The 22,520-nt window shown below is 44.3% G+C and overlaps 1 protein-coding gene across 1 annotated transcript; it reads left to right on the top strand.

Annotated features, from left to right (window-relative positions):
- The first annotated feature begins 19,648 nt into the window (after window positions 1–19,648).
- LOC113781959 (mediator of RNA polymerase II transcription subunit 21-like) lies at window positions 19,649–20,146 on the top strand. The gene has a single exon (XM_027327847.1). It carries the CDS (start codon window positions 19,649–19,651, stop codon window positions 20,069–20,071), a length of 423 nt encoding a protein of 140 aa, XP_027183648.1. The 3' UTR covers window positions 20,072–20,146.
- Window positions 20,147–22,520: the final 2,374 nt, after the last annotated feature.

A 22,520-nucleotide genomic window follows, 5' to 3' on the forward strand; every position in this document is an offset into this window, starting at 1 on the left:
TGATTGATCCTGTATTATGCACCTTCTCAAGTAACGATAGCCTTTATCTGCACCTTTGTTATATATAATTGTTTTTTTTTAATCTCCCATCCTTCCCACAATCTTTCCACTTTCAACTGTCATATTCAGGATTCGAATTCTAGATCTGACAGTAAAGAAAACTCTAACAGCTCTTCCCTGACCACTAAAATAATCTCAATAATTCGTACTTGTTAACTTTTGTTAGCATGAACCAGAGTGTGTGACCTCATTGCCTACCCCTCCAAAGCCCCAATTTCGAATCATTCATTATGATGCATTTGCTTTCATATTCAGCTCGTTAAACGTGAATTTATAATTCCAACATTTTGGCACGCACAAACTTTTACCTCATAAAGGTGTTATTTGGCAAGTTATAGATGCCTACTCGTGCTCAACTGCCTAAAGTCTGTTTGGATGGAAGTATTTAGAAGTTTTTTTTCGTTTAAAAAAAATCTATAGCAATATGATGTATGTAAAGTGACAAGATAAATGAGAAAATGTGTCAAAAGCACTTCAAAAACTTTTTCTGAAAAAACTGGCAACTCGAATGGGCTTCAAGTTTTCCGTTTCCGCAAATTCCACATGACTGAAATTAAAAAAGATGAGACTTTGATTTTGAGATTTTTAAAAAATTAAAATTGGAAAGAAATAGCTTTTCAACAAGAAAAATAAAATTAAAACTCGAGGGTAAATCGAGACTTCTCAAATCACAATCCAAATGGAGCCAATGAAAGGGAGAAAAATGCAAATGAAGGATTAAAGCCAACAATTTCGAATGATTTAAGTCTAAGAAAAGGGAAGAAGAAAAAGAAAAGAGAAGTAAAATTAAAACTAAAAGCTGAAATAAAGAAAATGAATAGCCATAGGAGCAAATTGTGCCATTTAAGTTCCTTTGGGCGAGTAAAACATGCAATACACAATATCATATGACATTGTCAAGTTGGAAAGCAGTCAAGCATTGACTTCAGCAATATGACTAGAACGAGAAACAAGTAGATGTTATTGATGATAAAAAAAGATGAAAATAGAATGACAAACCAAGTTTAAGGAGAATAAAAAGGATTAAAATAGATGATTAACAATATTGACTTGGACAAAATTCAAAAAAAAAACGCAAAAGGGAAATTGAGTTGATAAAAATAAAAAAAAATTGAATGTTGTTGATTGATTAACCAAAAAAATTGTGAAAAGAGAAAATAGAGCACACATGATGACTGATAAACCCAATGACGGAGCTAAGGGGGACTGAGGACCATCCCTTCCTAAGTTTTGAAAATTTTAATTCATAGTGTATAAAAATGCATGTAAAACAAAGTTGCCCCCTCCCCCCAATTTTTCTGAAATTTTAGTTTATAATATCAAAGTTCATATATACACACACACACATATATATATATATATGAACTGGCCACCTTTGAATTAATTTTTTCTTCAAAAAATTATTTATCTTTTATTGTGCTAAATATTTAACTTTCAAAAAAGTAAACATATGATGGATAATCCATAGTAAATTGACCCAATTTGACACATTATAATAAAAGACCCAATTCATAATCATTAATGGACTAAAACAAAAGTAATTACTTTATTGGCTCATGTACAAATATACAATTTAGCCCAATTGATTAGACTCATTCTTACTTTTTCTATATTAGCTGCAACTACAGAACAGGTATTTTCAATTATGAAAATATTCAAGACAGTTCTGAAACAAGATGGAAGATAATTTCTTGAATGATTGCCTAATTGTGTACATGGAAAAGAAAGTTATTGAAATGTTTAGCACTGGTTCAATCACAGATAAATTTACTTCTACAAGGAACGTAAAACTCAATTTACTTTTAAGAAAAGAGATTGAAATATCAGTGTGTGTTAACATAACTTTTATCCTTTTTCAATTAAAAATAGTTATATTTATATTGCATAGTTATATATATATATATATATATTTGCATCGGCTACATATTGGAGCATCTTCTCATAATGTGCAATTTGGGTGGTTTGTAATATTACAGGATATTTAATTAAATGTTATTTTTTGTCCTAATTTTTGTTATAACTATGCTGCATATTTACGATATAGAAAAACCTTTATAATTAAAGTTAATATTTGATGTTTTTCGATGTCATGTATTTAAATAGATGGAAATTATTTTGAACATAGCACATTAAGATAATATTGTTAGGAAAAATTTTGGCCCCCTAGGAAAAATATCTTGTTTCCGTTATTGGATAAACCTTTATTTTGGCCAAAACATAAGGAAATATACGAGCACAACAGCCAGACAATGGGGATCGAAATTGATACGAATCTCGTTGGTGAGGAGATTCGCGACCCAAGATCGCTTGTTGGATTTGACGTCAGATGCAAGAGACGGTGGCAGCGGAAACCCTACGACCCCTCTAATCCCCGTGACTACGAACTTGTTGATATTATCTCAACCCGTAATCAAACGAATTAGCGAACCTCAGGCAAGTGTAGAAGGCGCCACAATTCAAGTGCGATTCTTGAATTGATAAGCCGAACAAGAACACTAGAGTATAACTCTAAGTTGTTCAAGGTTTGCTCGAAAGCTATGGAGAAAACTCTCTCAATATTTTTATCATAAAAGTGTCTCCTTTGAATGACGTAATGTGGTGCCTTATATAGGCTACAAGTGAAACCCTAATCTAGTAAGGAAAAGGAACTAACTAATGACTCTCCAATCACAATCACAATTAAGGCTAACTAATGGTCAGCTTATAAAGCTGGCCCAACATAACCCAATAAAAGCTAATTCACCAACTTAAGTAATAGTGAGTCTAGACTCTATAAATCGGATCCAACTCAACATGAGGTCTTGGACCGAACTTATTCCTACCAAATAAAATAGAAATCTGAAAAATAAACTACTAAACTATTACTAAAAGATTCATTCTCTTGCAGCCCGAAACATGGCCCATAAGCGGCCCATATTTCATATCATTCCCCTCCTCTTGAAAAAGATTTGTCCTCAAATCGTGGTTGGAAATGAATGGTACTAACAAGAGTTGGCAGGATGAAACCTCAAATCTCCACATATTGGCTCTCTTAGAATGAATGATACTTGCATACGTCATGATTATTATAATTTGGTGCACATGTCTCTTGGTTAGCTTGAAAATGCTCACAATCAGCCATGAAAAACTCAAGGCTTTACTCCAACGACTCCTCGAAGATAACGCATATAGCTTCGGTTCCATGATGCAAGGTAAAATGTATGGTACATTGGCAGCAAGCTCACATCTTCTTGGATCCTCCATAATGCAACTGAGAAACTGAACAACACTTTGAACATGATCGACTTCATTAGATTGATCATCACTTGGGACACTTGTTGCAAAATGGTAAGGAGGCAAAGGACAAAATTCAAGTGCAAGGACTCCCTTTGAAACTTCATTACTCCTCCCAACAAGCAAAGCAAGCTCATGGGTGAAGTTGTATATCAATGGATAGTAAAGGGATACAACACTTAAGATGCAAACTCCATGAAAATTCTGATATTCGCCAATGGATATAGGGATAGAACATGCCATGATCAACTCAATCTCTCCTTGCTTAACCTATATAAAAGAAGAAAAGCTAAACATAACAAAGGTAAGTTCGTTAGAAAAATAAGCCCTCACATTGTTTCCCAAAGTCAGCGCACTTTTTCCCTTGTCTTCCTTCTCAACTAGCTCAAGACAACTAACTTGTGTAGATGGGACTTCAAGGTTTTCAATCTCAAGTTCATTGCCAGCATTCGTAGATATTTCTTCAATCAATGGCGGACTAGAAGGAACATCTTTACCACCATTGGTTGACACATGAGTAAGTTGCTCAAAATATGAATTCAGCACTTGGCGAATTTCTCCTATCATAGAGTCAAATAATTCTTTATTCCGGCTTCGGAAATCAGCCTTTGATTCACGAGGCTTTGATTCAATTCGAGAATTCATGACTCGATTGTCACAACACTCCTTAGATGATGCTCGTTTGCTTGATGAAGACCTTGGCTTAGATGCTCGACGCAAACTCCTTTGCTCCTCCTCATACTCATTACAAGTATGCTTATGTCTTTCATATACACACAAAGCGCGAAAATGATCCATTTCCTCCCGAAGTGAATGAAAATCATGTTGTGAATGCTCGGAGATTGAATGCGTGGAACTAGAGTACTTGGAAGTAGTTCGCTTGGAACCCCTCCTCTTAAGAGGCTCGTTCTCTAAGAATTCTTGATGATATGAATGAGATGCAACTCCACGAGGCATGGTTAAGTGACCTGCAAAATTGGTTAGCAGAGAAGAGAAATTTCTCACAACACACAAGCTCACGTGTATGCACTCGTCACTCGTGTTTTCACTCTAATTTGTCCCTCAAGTAGTCCTCACCAAAGATTTTCTCACAGCCCCTTGCAAACCTTGAAGAAAGTAGAATTCTCCAAGTGCTCAAGTGTAGCTCAAAAACAAGTTCACGCTAGAATTTGAGGTTCGTAAGAGTAGAGATTTGCTTGGAAAACAAAATTAAGACACTAAGAATGGAGTGGTAGAATATATTCAAGAATAAAAACTGGAAAAAGAATGGGCACAAAAGCTACAAAAAATTAAGAAGGGCACTCAAAAGCTCTAGCCGACGAGGAGGATGGTCCTTTTGCTTTGCTTGATTTTCTTGGGATGTTTACCCCTGTCCTAACCGACTCAAAGCTGAAACTAGAACCTACTTGGACACTTGAAAACACAATAAAGCTGACTGGGAAAAATTGAGTGCTAGTGTCGGTTTCTGGTCAGCACAAGGAATGGTATGGTATCGATTTTGGAATTGGCAGCCTTGGTTTGTGTGTTTGGGGAGTTTCCTAGAGCTGACTTGGTCGGTTGAGGAAGCCTATTTGAGTTGTGTTTGTGGTAGGGGCGGTGGATCTGGTTGTTAGATTTTAGGAATCACGAAGTTCCCAATTTAGTGTCCAACAAGGAATTGGAAGGTACTCAGATTTGGGAGTTAGTGGAGATCCGAATCTCACTTGGGAAAAAGTATGCCTTGGACTGCTATGTATTCCAGATTTCTTGCCTTTCTTCCTCCTCTTTATTTTTTTTTTTTGTTTAAACTGTTTTGAAGCAAGCTGGTAATACATTCAATCCTTCAAGAATTCAAAAATTCGAGATTTGTGGAGTAAGAATCCAAGATCCTTTTAAGATCAAAATCCAATTGGCCCAAGGTTCAAGAGATCCAACTTTCTTTGTGCAAGAACTTCAAATTCGGTTCTGTTTTTTTTTTGGCACACAGTCCAAACACACAAGACCCCACACGAATTAAACTACAAACTGGACAAAAACTAGAACCATCTAGTGACCGAAATTTCTGGACAGATTGGTGCACAACACAACGCTAAAAGGAAAATCCTAGTTGCGGCAAGAAGGGAAGAAGGCCCTAGTTGCGGCTGTAATTTTTTTTTTTCTCTTTTGGTGGCTGTTTTGCACACCCAAAATGACTCTGCAACACAACGAAAGGACTAGGATCTGGGCAAACAATAGCAAGAGACAGCAAAACAGATTGCATGCAATACCAAGACACAAAGAGTACGATGAGGAGCAAAAGAAACCTAGCGGCTGGTTCTATAGATTTTTGTTTCTTTCTCTTGTTTTCTTTTTCTTTTTTTTCTTTTCTTTTTTTTTTCTGTGGCTCTCTGAGTGTTTTCACAAACTCAGGTTCCTGTCCCAACAGTTGATCCTTCGGATCAAAGCACAAGGTTGCCAAGAAAATAGAAGTGCTCCTCCCAATTTTCAAGAAACCTGTGATTGGGCGAATAAGGGCTTTCCAAAACAGTTGCGGTTGATCCAAGAGCTTCAAGACTTCTGATCAGGACACTCAAAATCTACTCAAGTTCGGTGTTGGTTTCCAGGATTTGCAAGAATCGACACAAGGGTTCAAGGCTCATAAGCAACACAGGTTTGGTAATGCAAGAACGAAAATTCCAGCAAACGCGACTCAAGGACAACGGTATGCGACACTCTTTTTTTTTTTTGACCCTTTTGCTGGGTTGTTTGCACACGACTCAAACAACACAAGACCCCACACGCATTAAACCAGAAGCTGGACAGAAACTAGAGCCAACTAGTGACCGAAATTGCTGGACAGGTTTGCACATGACACAACGTCACAAAGGAAGACCCTAGTGGCGGCTGTAATGTATGTATATATATATATTTTGACTCAGATTGGACTCAAATAAGATAGCAAGCTGCTGAACAATTATCACGCACAAACAATGAGGAGACAATTCGAACAGATTTATCAATGTAAGTGCGGCAAGACAGAAATTCCTAATGACTCAATATTTTATGTGCACTTGGGACACGACTATCAACACTGGTTGATTCTTTTATTTGCTGGACACAAACGGTGGGAACAAAGACAGCAAGACACGAGCAGATTTCGCACAAGGCTCAATAGAAATTGGAACTAACCGGACACGGACAGATTGCACAATTCCAAGGTCGCAGCTTTGCGACTTGGAAGAAGTCACCGACCAGGAAGCCCTTTTTTTTTTTTCCTTTGTGTAACAAACGATGAGATACTCACACAAACTAAATCAAACACGACACAATTAACTCCCAGAAATTGAAGACGACAATAAGACAGAAACAAACAATGATGACCAGACTCGAAAACAAAGGAAACTCGCGGCCAGGAACTCGCGGCCAGAATGCAACGTGCACAAATTTTTATTTTTTTTTTGAGCTACCGAGACAGATACGAATTAAGGCACGAAAAGAGGGATAACGATGTTACCAACAAGCTAGCTCTGATGCCAGCTGATACGAATCTCGTTGGTGAGGAGATTCGCGACCCAAGATCGCTTGTTAGATTTGACGTCAGATGCAAGAGACGGTGGCAGCGGAAACCCTACGACCCCTCTAATCCCCGTGACTACGAACTTGTTGATATTATCTCAACCCGTAATCAAACGAATTAGCGAACCTCAGGCAAGTGTAGAAGGCGCCACAATTCAAGTGCGATTCTTGAATTGATAAGCCGAACAAGAACACTAGAGTATAACTCTAAGTTGTTCAAGGTTTGCTCGAAAGCTATGGAGAAAACTCTCTCAATATTTTTATCATAAAAGTGTCTCCTTTGAATGACGTAATGTGGTGCCTTATATAGGCTACAAGTGAAACCCTAATCTAGTAAGGAAAAGGAACTAACTAATGACTCTCCAATCACAATCACAATTAAGGCTAACTAATGGTCAGCTTATAAAGCTGGCCCAACATAACCCAATAAAAGCTAATTCACCAACTTAAGTAATAGTGAGTCTAGACTCTATAAATCGGATCCAACTCAACATGAGGTCTTGGACCGAACTTATTCCTACCAAATAAAATAGAAATCTGAAAAATAAACTACTAAACTATTACTAAAAGATTCATTCTCTTGCAGCCCGAAACATGGCCCATAAGTTGCCCATATTTCATATCAGAAATTGCATTTCTTTCTTAATGATTAATTTTCAAAAGTTTCCAACGGGGTGTGGTGAGGATGCTCACCTCGGCCACCCCGCATGTCCGAGGTGAACCCATCTCGTCCCTCATCGAAGCTCATCCGTGTCTTGGGCATATCCCATAAGCTCGGCCGGATCCCTAGTCTACCGTGTAGGTGACCTCGGCACCTCCACCTCAGCTGCACGCTGATGATGTCAAGCCACCTGACATCACCCGGGATCAGTGCTTTATCTGAAAAGCACTGTCGCACCTAATGACTACTGCATAAGACTTCTCGTCACCCTGCCCAGGCGACTACAGCGTCAGAGTCAGACCGCCTGACAGAGAGCAGAGCCGTAATGGCAGGACATGGGTCCCACCGGCATAAGACCTCCGTCCTGCCCTCCACTCTCGCTCTATAAATACCCCTCATGTACTCCTAACAAGTAAGCATACTGTTCATTTGACAATACTACTGCTTTTCTCTCGTTCTCATACTAACTTGATCGTCGGAGTGATCCCAGGGGAGAAGTCCCGCCATTCACTTCGGACACACCGATACACCTCACTTCACCTTAGAAGAGGCTGATTCCGGTCGGTTCAACTACCAACCAAAAATCACCTCCTCAATTGGCGCCGTATGTGGGAACGAGATTACTGCTAAAATGAGATCCACGCGCTCCAGAAGTGGAAGAGTCCCCTCGACTGGGGCTGGGCAAACATCGGGAGCCCAGCAAGATCGTATTTCCGAAGAACAAGGGTCCCCAAGGACCCAACCCAATAACGAAGACGCCATCGCCAAGATGGCCGAGTTCGTGGCTGATAATCCGAACATCTTCGAAGAACTGGGGAGGTACTTCAAGAGGCAGGGGAAGGAAAAAGCTGAATCCTCCAAGAGGAGACCGACGAAGTCCCCTGAAGTGCCTTCCGGCGAAGACTCCGATGAGGGGCACCTCTCTCGGAGCACTTCCAGACGCGCCTCTGCCAAGGCGACATCTAAAATCGCTTCCATTTCCCGGGCTTTTTCCCGGGGCCTTCTGGGAAAACGAGTTGAGGACCCACCTCGGCGTCCCGGAGGCTTAGCAGCAGAATATTTGAGGGCACCGCCCTTCACGGATGACATCAATGGGGAGATGGTCCCCCCAAACTTTAAACTTCCCGCCCTGCGTTCCTACGATGGCCGAGGTGACCCCGAGGATCACCTCCGCGCCTTCCTCTCCGCTTTTCGGCTCTATTGCGTCCCCGACGCGGTAATTTACCGAGTTTTCCCCATCTTCCTACAGGGCACGGCCCGAAAGTGGTTCTGGGGTTTAGAATCGAGGAGCATTTCCTCACTGGATGAGTTGATAGATCGGTTCATTCACCGCTTTGTATCATCTCGTCCGATTACGAAGACTTCAGCCTACCTCTTGAACCTGCAGCAAGCCCCCGGCGAGTCACTGCGCTCCTACGTGCTGAGGTTCAATGAGGAAAACGTGCAGATACCTGATCAACATGAGCAGGTAACCATAGCTGCCTTTACCAATGGGCTGATCGCGGGAATCTTCAATACTGAGATAAACCGGGATTACCCCCGCACACTTCGGGAACTCTGGGATCGAGTAGATCAGGGAATCCGAAATGAAGATCTAAACCGTATGAAGCGAGAGGCTCAAGCCGCTCGTACCGGGCAAGATTCCCGGAGGAAAAAAGACGCCGGCAGAGTCGAACAAGGCCCCAGTGGCTCGTCGACTCAGTTCCGAGACCGCCGAAGTGTCTTCGACCGGATTGTGAAAGGCAGATCGTCCACCTCGGACGCCGAGCTGACACCTCTTAATTCCAGCCGGACCCATGTCCTGGCTGTGATGAGGCAGAATCACCTCGACCGAAATCCCCCTGAAATTTCAGGGAGGAGAGATAAGAGGAACTCGAACCTCTATTGTGCCTACCACCGGATGTTGGGCACGAGACTGAAGACTGCAATGATCTGAAGCGAGAGATCGAGAATTTGATCCGGCAAGAATACCTGAAGCAATTCGTCCGCAAGGATGGAGGCTTCAACCGAATCGTCTCCCACCGGAGAACCGGGGCCCCCGCCGAGATGACAGGCGGGATACGAAACATGCATTGCCGGGTCCCGAGATCGAAGGAGGACAATCTGCCTCCACGCGACGGATCACCGGCTACAGCCCAACATCGCCGGGGTGATAAACACGATCGCGGGAGTACCAACGGGAGGAGACAGCCAGAACTCCCGGAAGCGGACCTACCGCCAGGCCGGGATGGAGGTGGCCGAGCCGAGCTCTCGGTTGTCCGAGGTCATCACCTATGGTCCCACTGACCTTGTCCCCGCCGCCTCCAGCAACCACGAAGCTCTCGTGATCAAGGTCCTCACCAACAACTACATAGTCAAAAAGGTCTATGTTGACCCCGGAAGCTCGGTAGACGTTTGTACTACCGAACTTTCGAAAGTTTGAAACTGACTCGGGAACAGCTCACTCCTGTCAGAACTCCCCTCGTGGGATTCGGGGGACACGTGGTCCACCCCGAGGGTATGGTGTCCCTGATGGTGACCATCGGGCGTCATCCCCGCTGCCGGACTATACCCGTCAACTTCGCGGTGGTCAAGGCAGATTCTCCCTACAATATGTTGATAGGTCGACCCACGCTCAATGCCTTGAGGACCGTGTACTTTACCTTTCACCTGAATTTCAAATTCCCGACACCAGCGGGGGTGACCGAGGTGAGTAGCGACGTGAGCACTGCTCGCGAATACTACCTCGCCACCATCCAGGCCGCAGTCACTCCCCGGACTGCATCAAAGGCCGAAAAAAAGAGGCCAGCGGTCCTCTCCATAGACTGCATCGACCCTCAGAAGGCAGGAAAGCCGGGCAGGCTGGAACCCGGGGATGGGGTGAAGCAGGTGGTCTTGGATGAGGCAAGACCGGACCAAGTGGTCCAGGTAGGGGCCGGACTCCCCTCGCCTCTAAAGGAAGAAGTGATTTGCCTTATAAAGGACCACCGAGACGTTTTCGCGTGGTCCGCTGATGAGGTGGTTGGAGTACCACCTGAGCTCATGGTTCACCAGCTCAACGTCAACCCGCAGGCCCGTCCTGTGAAACAAAAGCGTAGGCACTTCGGCCCCGAACGCAGCAAGGCCATATCTGACGAGGTGGACAAGCTCTTGCCCGCCAAGATGATCCATGAGGTCCAGTACCCCACCTGGCTGTCCAACCCTGTTATGGTTAAAAAGGATACCGGTGGATGGAGGATGTGCGTCGACTTCACCGACCTTAACAAGGCCTGTCCCAAAGATTGCTACCACCTGCCGAGGATTGACGCTCTCGTCGACTCGGCAATGGGACATGAGGGAAGTCTTTGGTGTCCTGCGAGACTCGAGGATGAAGCTGAATCCCAAGAAGTGCGTCTTCGGCGTCACCTCGGGAAAATTCTTGGGGTATCTGGTTTCCCACCGGGGAATCGAGGCCAACCCCGACAAGGTCAAGGCCATTCAGGACATGTCCCCACCTCGGAACATCCGAGAAGTCCAACGGCTGAATGGACGCCTGGCCGCGCTGAATCGCTTCCTGTCCCAATCAGCTGAGAAAGCTCTGCCCTTCTTTAAGGTGCTCAAGAAGGCTGATCAGTTTGCCTGGACGGAAGAGTGCCAGGCTGCTTTCGACAAGCTGAAGCAATACCTCCATCACCTACCCACTCTCGCTTCATCTCGGCCCGAGGAGAAGCTCTACCTCTACCTCTCCGCAGCCGACGAGGCTGTCAGCGCTGTTCTTATCCGGGATGAGGGCACCCAAGTGCCAGTCTACTACGTCAGCCGAGCTCTCCGCGGGCCGGAGACTCGATACACTCAAGTGGAAAAACTGGTGCTGGGGCTAGTCCACGTAGCTCGGCGATTGAAGCCCTACTTCCTTGCTCATCCCATCTCCGTCAGGACCGACCAGCCCATTCGGCAAATATTGGTGCGACCCGAGGCTTCCGGTCGCCTTACCAAGTGGGCTGTCGAGTTGGGAGAATATGACCTGTCATATGAGCTCCGCACCGCCATAAAAGCTCAAGCCCTAGCTGATTTCCTGGCCGAGTTGACCTTCACGGAAGGTCCAGAGTCCACCTCCGCCAGTGTCGAGGTGTCCACCCCTTCCCCGTGGACGCTGTACGTAGACGGGTCCTCTAATGGGGATGGCAGCGGAGCTGGACTGCTCCTGGAAAGACCTCAGGGAGAAGTGTGCTCTTACGCCCTCCGCTTTGGCTTCCCAGCCACCAATAATGAAGCCGAGTACGAGGCCTTAATTGCTGGACTCCAGCTGGCCCGCAGGCTCGGCGCCCAGCAAATTCACGTCCGCAGTGACTCCCAACTCGTTGTACGCCAAGTTCTTGGTGAATACGAGGCCAAGGATGAGACCATGCAACGGTACCTCTCCAAAGTTCACCAACTCACCGCGTACTTCGAGTCTTTCGAAATCCAAAGAATACCCCGGTCCCAGAATAAGCGAGCCGACGCTTTATCCCGGCTGGCTTCCACATCATTCTCTGACCTCAACAAAACAGTCTTAGTGGAAGTCCTAAGTGAACCAGGATACGTGGAAGAGGTGGCCTGCCCCGTGCACTCTGAAGAAACCTGGATGACCCCGTTCATCCTTTTCTTGGGTCAAGGAGCCCTCCCCGAAGACCGAGCCGAGGCGAGAAAAATACAACGCAAGGCGGCTCGGTACGCTCTCCGCGATGGAGAGCTGTACAAACGCTCCTACCTCGGCCCATGGCTGAGGTGTGTCACTCCCGAGACAGGACGCCACGTCCTCCACGAGATCCACGAAGGCTTGTGTGGAGCTCATGTCGGCCACAGAATGCTAGCCAAGAAGGCTTTGCTTCTTGGATATTTCTGGCCCTCAGTTCGGCAAGACGCCCAGGACCTCGTTCTCGGCTGCCCTTCCTGCCAAGTCCACGCACCCGAGAATCACCAGCCCGCAAACTTCATGGTTCCCATCACTTCACCTTGGCCGTTTGAGCAATGGGGGACAGACATCATAGGTCCTTTCCCCAGAGCCGTCGGGGGTTATACCTTCCTGGTAACCGCTGTGGATTACTTCACCAAGTGGGTTGAGGCCGAGCCTCTGAGGACCATCACCGGGCTGGCAATTCAAAAATTCTTTTGGAAATGAATCGTCTGCCGCTTCGGCATACCTCAGGTCATCATCTCGGATAATGGAAGGCAATTTGCCGAGAACCCCTTTAAAACTTGGTGCACAAACCTTGGCATCAAACAACATTTCACTTCGGTAGGCCACCCCCAGGCCAACGGTCAAGCAGAAAACTTCAACCGAACTCTCTTGCATGGCCTCAAGACCCGACTACACCGAGCTGGAACATATTGGGTCGAGAACTCCCCAGTGTCCTGTGGTCTTATCGGACCACGCCGAGGTCAGCCACGCAAGAGACCCCCTTCTCTTTGACCTACGGAGCCGAGGCTATCATCCCTGCCGAGATCCTTACCCCCAGCCCTCGGCTGGCAGCCTATGCCGCCGAGGTGAACAACGAAGAGAGACAGCTGGATCTCGACCTCGTCGATGAACGAAGGGACCTCACCTCAGCCCGGATAGCTTCCTACAAGAACAAACTGGCACACTATTACAATGCCCGCGTCAGACACCGTAGATTCCAGCCTGGAGACTTGGTTCTTAGAAAAAACTCAGTCAGCCGAGCTGAACCACAAGGGAAATTATGCCCGAAATGAGAAGGCCCTTACCGAGTTGTGGAGTCTGACCTTAAGGGATATTGTAAACTGAGTTACCGAGATGGCTCTCTAGTGCCGAGGACTTGGCACGCCGAGAACCTCAGGCTGTATTATGCTTGAAAATTTTACTAAGTTATCACTTCAGCTGCTTTGTTATTTTTCAATATGATTGTGCCACACATCTGTTATTAAAAAATAAGGGGGACAAACAGGGGACGAAGCAAGCATGAAATTAAAAGAGCCGAACTGAGAAGAAAATATTTCATTTAACAAAGAAGAGGCATTACAAAAAGAAGAAAAGGACCGAGGTCAGGAGTACTGCTAAGAATCTCCCACCTCGGTTTTACATTTAGATCCCTATGATCTAGGCTTCCACTTCGGCTCCCCCTTGGCCAGTTGCCTCCGCGGCTTCTCCCCCGCCGGGATGAGTATCTTCTCCATCTCCTCCTTGCTCTCCGGCAGCCTCCTCGCCGACGTCACCCCCAGTGTCCTCTCCTCCTTCCTCCTCGAACACTTCGTCGAGCTCGGACAGCCACTTGTTGAACTCGTCCTGGACCTCGGCCAAGTTTCTTCCAGCCTGAATGCCATCGGCCATCCGATCGCACAGTTCCTTGGAGTCTTCGTTATAATTGGCACTATTCTTCAAAGACTCCAAGGCTTCGGAGGAGAGGTGAGCCGCGGCCTCATCAATAGCCGATGTGAAGCCAAGCATGAAGCTCGCCTCGTCAGTTGGCCGAGATCCCCAAGGAAGGTCTCGGACCTCCGGAAATCCTCACAGCCCGAGGTCCTTGCACTCTCGAGGGCCTGCTCATGTGTTTTCTTCGCCTCCTCTGACCTCTTCTGCTCTTCCTCCAGAGCCGACCTCAGACTATTGATAGTGGCCTCGGCCTCCTCCTCCTTAGTCTCGGCCTCTTGAAGCCGTCTCTGAAGCTCTGACTTCTCGGACTCAGACACTACATGCTTTTTCTTCAGCTTGGCAATCTGATCTTGCAGTTTGCCGGTGTCTTGCTCCTCAAGCAACTCACAGTACCGTGTGCCATCTCGGCCACAAAGGCTGTGTTGGAGGCCGTGGTCACCATGACGCTTTGGAGCATCTCGCCGGAGTCAGCTTCCTTGTGAAATCCAAGTCTCTCGGCAAGGTGGACACATCACCAGGTATTGTGCAACCCGAGGCTGCTGCATCGGTCGTTGACCTTGAGCGACAAGTCCGGACACCAATGCTCGCCGGGGTGAGATTTATCTTTCCCCGAAAACACCGGGGGGCTTTGGTAACGGTTCCATAGTGAGGACGCCGTCACCGCATTGACCGGAGACTTCAACTGCTTGCCTCGGCCATGTGGAGGTGACGTGCCGTGGTCACCCCTAATGGCACCCCTTCTGGCACCGAAGAGGTGGACCCTGTGGCCACAGCAGCCGAGCTGCTCTGGGCTGCCGTGGTGGGGGTGGTCTTCTCTACCGAGGTCTTGGAAGACTGCCCTTGAGACTTCCTTTTGGGCGGAGGCGCCAAAGTCTCCCCCGAGTTCTTTCTCTTCGACCTCTTGGCCACCTCGGCCGAGCTCGATGTAATAATGTCGGACAGTTTAGTCACTGCACAAGAAACAAATATTATCATATGCCTTAGCCGAAATGAAAGCAAAGCTATGAAAGAAAATTACAAGGTATCTTAAGTTTAGTGGAAGTGAAGGGAGTCCTGTCAGGAGGGATCAAAGCTCGGCTGATTCCCCCATTGACCAGCACGGCCTCGGGGTGGTCCCAGCTGAAGATCCGAAGTCCGGACCCCATCAATTTCTGGAAGGACTCCTCCTCATGATCCCCCGCGGAAGGGTCGGCCTTCGATTTGATGGGCCTCCACCAAAAACCCCGTGGGAAGTCCACGGCCGAGACGAATATGAAGTCACGCTTCCAGTTCTTTATTGAAGAGGGGGCGCCGATGACTAGCTTCGGGATGGTTTTGTTCCGGTTGCAGACATAGAACCATCCCTTATCTGTCCCATGTGCCTTGAAGGTGTAACATCGGCGGAAGAGGTCCACGGTCGGTGTCACTTCTTGATGTCGGCACAGCATCTCGAAACCTACGAGAATGCGGACCGCGTTTGGGACGAGTTGGGTGATTCTCACGCCGAAGTGACGGAGCACGTCCCGGAAGAACCTTGACGTCGGCATCCTCAGCCCGGCCTCCAACTGCTAAAGGTAGATGGCCACAGTGCCCATGGGGGGCTTCTCGGCCAAATCGTTCGGCGGGGGCGAGGTGATGAGATACCCCGGCCTGAAGGGATACTTCCTTATCACCTTACAGGCCCTGTCTCTTCCCATGCGGCTCCTAAACTGCGGCATCTTGCCGAAGTCCAGGTTGGCAGTATCTCTTGGAGCTACGGGCTCCAGTACCCCCTCGTCGTGGGGTATTGCAGTTCCGAGGTCGGTGTCGTATTCGACATCGGAACCTCCATCGCTCATCTCTGATGACTCTGACCCCGGTGCTGTCCCAGCCACTTCTTCCTCGGCCGATTCCCCCACATCGGTAGGTGCCGACCCCGTGGAGCTGGATGAAGTCGCCTTTTCCGAAGTGTCCGGCACCTCCTCGGCCTGGTAGCTCGGTTTCACAGTTTCCTTGTGGGTTTTAGCCGTTTTGGCCATGAGTGAATGATGAGATGAAAAGAAAGATACTTACTGTTGACTACGGAATCTGACGAGGTGGATGACTTCGGTTGATATCTCGGCTGGCAGGACTGATCTCGGCAACGCTCAAGAATTTTACAAATCTGAGGCTAAGAAAGAAAGTGATGGGCCATATGGTGAAAAGGACCCCCTATTTATAAGGGTTTGGGGGGAATCCGAAGAGCCGGCAAGAATGCGAAAAGACGGCCACGTTCGAATTCAAAACGCCGTGCCTCTCTCTCTCTTCATTAATGCCCCGTCCTTTCGACTGATACCCTCTGCACGAAACGTCCCACTACTTCACGACGCGACGGTTACCAGTGACCATGTCCTGTCAACTGACTCCCCCACGTGTCTCGTCCCCGCATCTTCCGGAGCAGTTTCGGAACCCCGACTCTTCACGACTTCAGCACAAGGAAGCCTCGGTACCTCCCTAGCCCGGAGCTCCCGAGGCTTGGGGGGCTTATTGAGGATGCTCACCTCGGCCACCCCGCATGTCCGAGGTGAACCCATCTCGTCCCTCATCGGAGCTCATCCGTGTCTTGGGCATATCCCATAAGCTCGGCCGGATCCCTAGTCTACCGTGTAGGTGACCTCGGCACCTCCACCTCAGCTGCACGCTGATGATGTCAAGCCACCTGATATCACCCGGGACCAGTGCTTTATCTGAAAAGCACTGTCGCACCTAATGACTACTGCATAAGACTCCTCGTCACCCTGCCCAGGCGGCTACAGCGTCAGAGTCAGACCGCCTGACAGAGAGCAGAGCCGTAATGGCAGGACATGGGTCCCACCGGCATAAGACCTCTGTCCTGCCCTCCACTCTCGCTCTATAAATACCCCTCATGTACTCCTAACAAGTAAGCATACTGTTCATTTGACAATACTACTGCTTTTCTCTCGTTCTCATACTAACTTGATCGTCGGAGTGATCCCAAGGGAGAAGTCCCGCCATTCACTTCGGACACACCGATACACCTCACTTCACCTTAGAAGAGGCTGATTCCGGTCGGTTCAACTACCCACCAAAAATCACCTCCTCATGTGGCACCTATCACTAAACATTTACTAAGTTTCATTCCACTTGCTATCCTCTGTTTTGGATGTAAAATGATGAATATGCTTTGGTGGATGCAGTGTGCTGCTCAGGTGCAGTGGTAACGCAGCAAGTGGATTTAGTGGCCAGTGATTTATTTTACCCTAAAATAGATAATATTGAAGTCAATTTATAAAGCATGTGACCTAGTACAAATGGTGAGTCAAGGTGAGGCGTTTAAATAACACTACTTACTGGCATTCAAGTTTACTATTTTAAGATGGTTTTTTGTGGTTTGATTATGGATGTAAAACGAATTATGCCTGAGTTTTATGAAGTAAAATTAGTTCAAAATCGATTAATAAACTAGAAAACAAAGCATCAACGAGCATATTGATCGAGTTATCATTTCCCCGCTAGAAATTTGAAAAAAAAAATAGTGTTCGATCTCATTTTCATACACATAAAAAGATGAGATTTACGTACTTATTCAACTTCTACTCAAAAATTTACTTTCATTGAAAACTTTGTTCAAGTTCAAGTCCCATAAGCACTAATTTCAAGTTTATTACGAACTCCATCCAAGTTTTAATGTTTCGGTATTCAGTTCGTTTGCATTACTCTTTTCTAGATAGAGTACTCCAAATTTTCAGCAGAGTTAATGTTGCATGTCATTCCAAATACATCCCATCATCTATTTTTAGGTAAGTCAAAATTATTGCCACGTGCAAGCGAAAAGCATATCTCTAAATAACCATCTTTGTACAGTGTTCCACTTAGCAGAAAATAAAGTCAAATTAGGCAACTTTTATTCAGAAATTTGTTGGAAATAGCTCTAATAGCAAAAAATAAAAATTAGGTTTCTCATAGACAATACTGGTAGAGAAATTGTGTATGCATCCTGGAACTCCATTTCCATTCCACCTGCAGTCCTGTTAGAAGACTTGAAAAAAAAAAAAAACAAATAATCACAACTTTATATCATCATGTCACCCTCGACGATACAATTTAAATGTGACACGTAGTTGCTAAATTATCATATCTTCTAAACTACCAAGTAGGGGTGGCAATTTTTGACACGACCTGAAAACACGACACGAACCTAACACGAAATTAATGGGTTTGGGTTGAGGTTTCGGGAATTTGGGTCAGAATCGGGTTGGACCCGATGAACCCGAAAAGAAAACAGGTCGATTTCGGGTTAACCCGTGGTGACCTGATATAACCCGATATGACCCGTTTACGAATTAAAAATAATTTAATAAACATAAAAATAATTCTATCTAACTAAACTAAGTTATTCATCTTTTTTTCAAAGGCATTAATTACTTAATCCTAAATGAATTTATTTAATTTGTGTGAAGTTGAAATTATTATATTTGGACAAATAATATATTATATTATTTTTTACTTTTATACTTTTTTAATTTATTTTATATTTTGTTTGGGATAAAACACTTTTATGGTGTTTAATTTATTTTAGATTTGGTTTGGAATTATTTATTTAAATTTTTATTACTTGATTATGTAATTAGTTTTGTGAGAAATTGATTTTATTAGAAATTACAGTGATAAATTAATAAATTAAAATTAAGTTTTCGGGTCATTTCGGTCGACCCGCCAACCCGTCAACCTGAAATTTTCGTGTTCGGGTCAGCATACCTGACCCGTCATGGGTTGGCGGGTCGGTTCGGTCAACAGATTTTTCTGACGGGTTGACCCGAACCCGACCCGCCAACCTGATTTGGACCCGAATTGCCACCCCTACTACCAAGTTTTGCTTTCTAAAGCCAACGAGCTCCTTCGCAGAATCTTTGCTGTCCAAGACAACGGCAGCATAGGTGTTTGAAGTACCATTTTCAGCTGCCTTAATAAGGAGGCCATACTCAGTTTTTGCTTCAATTTTTTGGCTTGCAGCCTTTAAAACATTTTCAAACTGGATATTTTCTTTCTTTTGCTTGTTCTTTTCGTCCACGTACAGCAAATTTTCCTATCGTGACAACCAAAGGGTCCTCAGGGTCCAGGGCCTCGTTGGCGTCATCGGCAACCGTGGTCACCGAGATGTCGAAATGTGTAGAGGAAATCAAGAAAGAGAAGAAGATGGTGAGAAGAGGGCGGAATTCTTTTGCATTTTTGGAGGGTTTAAGTTAATTTTTCTTGTGAGTGAAAATATGGGCACGAGGAGGTTTTGGACCTTTGGTTATTTATGGCCTGAATTGGGAGGGTATGGTTTGGAATTTATAGCACTTTCAAGAAGACGGGATTAAGCATTTTTTTAAAAAAAATTGTTGTGTTTGGATTGTAAATTATTTGAAATATTTTTACTGTAGCACTTTTTGTGATGTGATGTATGTGAGATAAAAAGGTATATTGAAAATTGTAATGACGATGTAAGCAAATATATTTGAGCAAATAATCTCCTGTCCAAACACGGATATCTTAAATGATATCTGTAATATGTAAATCTCAATTTGAATGCCGATTTTCTGGTTAAGTCATTCATTAGGGCATATCCCATTTTATGCAAGGTTATTAGTGATGAGAATGCCTATGATTCTTTCTTTCAGCTGTCGATCATGAGTACTGTGTGACCTCTCTCTTTGTCTGTTACTCTGAGTTGTTAATGTGATGAACAAGGAAATACCTAGTCGCTCGAATTCAAAACGAAGATGTACAGAAATTGAGAAATGCTACTTGAATTCAAAGTTGCCCATTAATGGCAGGTATCAAAATTCAAGATGGATATAATAACTCAATTGCAAGAACAGGTGAATACAATTGCAGGTCTTGCCTTCAACACCTTTGGGACGCTTCAAAGGGATGCTCCTCCAGTTAGGTTGTCTCCTAATTATCCGGAACCTCCTGCTAATCCATCTAGTGCTGCAGAGGATGCAGCTAGTCTTGCTGAACAACCAAAGCTCATAAGTGCTGCACTTGTCAATGTTGCCAAGCAGTTTGATCTGTTGGTAGTTTCCCTTCCATTAGCTGAGGGAGGTGAAGAAGCTCAGCTGAAAAGAATTGCAGAACTTCAGGCTGAAAATGATGTTGTAGGCCAAGAACTACGAAAACAACTGGAAGCTGCGGATAAGGAATTAAAGCAGGTGCAGGAGTTGCTCAGGCAAGCAATAGAAAACTGCTTGAACTTAAAGAAACCAGATTGAAGGCTAGGCAAATTTTCAGCATAATTGTGATAAGCATTTTGTAGTACTAATCTGTTTGGTAGCATTGCACTCTGCTCCAAGTAAATTTTTTTTTCCACTGTGAAATCCCATTAGAAAATCCATTCGTCATATCTATCTGAATTGGGCTTAGCATGTCTTGAAGTTCGAGGAGAAAACAAAATGAAATTCCTAAGGATGGACGTTCACAATTGAATTACCAATGGTCCATGTAAATATGAGCGACTAGTAGCACGGTTGCCAGCTCGCAAGGCAAAAGTGCTTTGTACTCGGCAAAAATGTTTTTTAAAAAAAGGAAAAAAACAGATTATATTACTCTTTTCGTATCATTTTGATAGTTCTAATTTTTTTTACACAGTTTAAGAAAAAGTAGTTAACTTTGTTGGAAAAATAAATATAAGTTACTAATTTTCTAAAACACCAATACATTAAATAGAGTACAACTTTATAATAATTATTTATAAATACTTGAATTGACGGTTTATGGGAACTTGAATTGATGGTCAAGAAAAATCAATTCTCATTCATATATCAATATGTTTTGGAAAATCTAAATAGATTAAATGGAATAGGTTATATTCAATAACAATCTATATTAAATAAAGTAGTTTATACTAATAATAATCTACATTAAATAAGGGTATTTTAGAGAAATTAAAAAATAACTACATTTTTTAATTGGAAAGCGGACTATAATTTGGAATAAACAAAAAGAAAATCAGGACTATCAAAGTGAGACGGAGGGAGTAGTTAAAACAGATTGCCGAACTTTGTTGTTTGCTCATTGCTGCCTTCAAATTGCCTTATTGCGAAAAAGCCGAACCTTCAAAGTACCATGAAGGCTTTGTTGGAAGGTGCGTCTTCCTTCCTAAATTTCAAAGGTGTGAACTTTGAACTTGTGGAAAAATGAGAAGAAAAGACGGCTAAAATGTGTTCCTTGCAAACAAGTGTGTGATTCATCCTGTATCATGCACATTTTCAAGCAACGATAGCCTTTATCTCCACCTTCGTTATTGTAAGGATCGAAAACAACCTAAGAGGGGGGTGAATTAGGTGGTTTAAAAAAACTGGCCAAGATATGAGTCACTTTTTAAGAACTTGCCCTCTTTTTCTAAAGGACCACACAGTGGAGCAATTTGATGAGAAAGCACAAGTGCTTGGTAGTAGAAGAGATAGACAATTTATATTGCGAGACAGTAAGTAAAAGGATAGAATAGCAAACCAAGTTTCAAACTCCACTTGAGTTTGAAAACCACTTTATATAGCAAGTTTCTTCAAGTTGATCAACTTATAATCAATCTCTTGTGTACAAAGGAAGGATCACTTCCTCTTCACCCAAGCCGCACTTGATCAAGCAAAGAAGTTTTACTATCACTCGGATAACTCTCACAAGGCTACACTATTGAAGAAATTGAAACACACTTGAAAAACTTATCGAAAATTACACAACTAAGAGTACAAATTTTCTTTAAAGAGTATTCTAACACTTGAATCACTCAAGATCTGATGTAGTCTCAATGTGCAAAAGTTTTTTTGAAGTGGTTGACTTTGTTCTATTTATAAGAGACCAAAAAATTCCTCAATTAATGCTACCAACGGATAGAAGGCAGTTGAAGAGTCAGTTAGCCGTTGGTGGTGTCGGACGTCCGGTAGGCTAGTTTTCTGCGTCCGAACGCAGGCAGTGAGTTCAAGAAGTTTTCTTGAAATATTTAGGACGTCCGGTACCTCTAGAATGTGCGTCCGAAGGTATGATGTAAAACTGGTGAATTCTTCTTCAATTCTTTCGGAAGTCCGGTGCCTCCAATGTTTTACGTTTGAAGTGTCGCAACGTTTGTCGGATGTCTGGTACACAGGTGTTGTGCGTCCGATCGAGATCAGTGAGCTTAGAGGACTTGGCTTATCATCTTCGGACGTCTGAGGGTGGGTTCTTCATGCGTCCGAAGTTACTCAATGGTTGTCGGACAGCCGATGCAGTCTTTTTGTGCGTCCGACAGCTATTTCAGCACATGTTAGCCTTTGAACCTGTTTTGCTTCAATTTTGAAAAGGTCTAATCAGAGAATATTAGTAACATCCATTGTTTTGTAATCATCAAAAGTCACGGACTGAGATAAACAGTTATATATAATTGTTTTTTTTTTAATCTCACATCCTTTCCACAATCTTTTCACTTTCAACTGTCATATTCAGAATTCGAATTTTAAATCTGACAGTAAGGAGAACTCTAATAGCTAACTTTAGTTAGCATGAACCAGAGTGTGTGACCTCATTGCCCACCCCTCCAAAGCCCCAATTTCGAATCATTCATTATGATGCATTTGCTTTCATATTTAGCTGGTTAAACGTGAATTTATAATGCCAACATTTTGACACGCACAAACTTTTACCTCATAAAGGCATTATTTGGCAAGTTATAGATGCCTACTCGTGCTC

The sequence above is a fragment of the Coffea eugenioides genome, chromosome 9 (assembly GCF_003713205.1).
Source record: "Coffea eugenioides isolate CCC68of chromosome 9, Ceug_1.0, whole genome shotgun sequence".
Taxonomy (NCBI): Eukaryota; Viridiplantae; Streptophyta; class Magnoliopsida; order Gentianales; family Rubiaceae; genus Coffea; species Coffea eugenioides.

Bases quoted from the DNA above. Each gene is read 5' to 3' on its own strand.
- LOC113781959 (XM_027327847.1), top strand. From the start codon at position 19,649: ATGGATATAATAACTCAATTGCAAGAACAGGTGAATACAATTGCAGGT.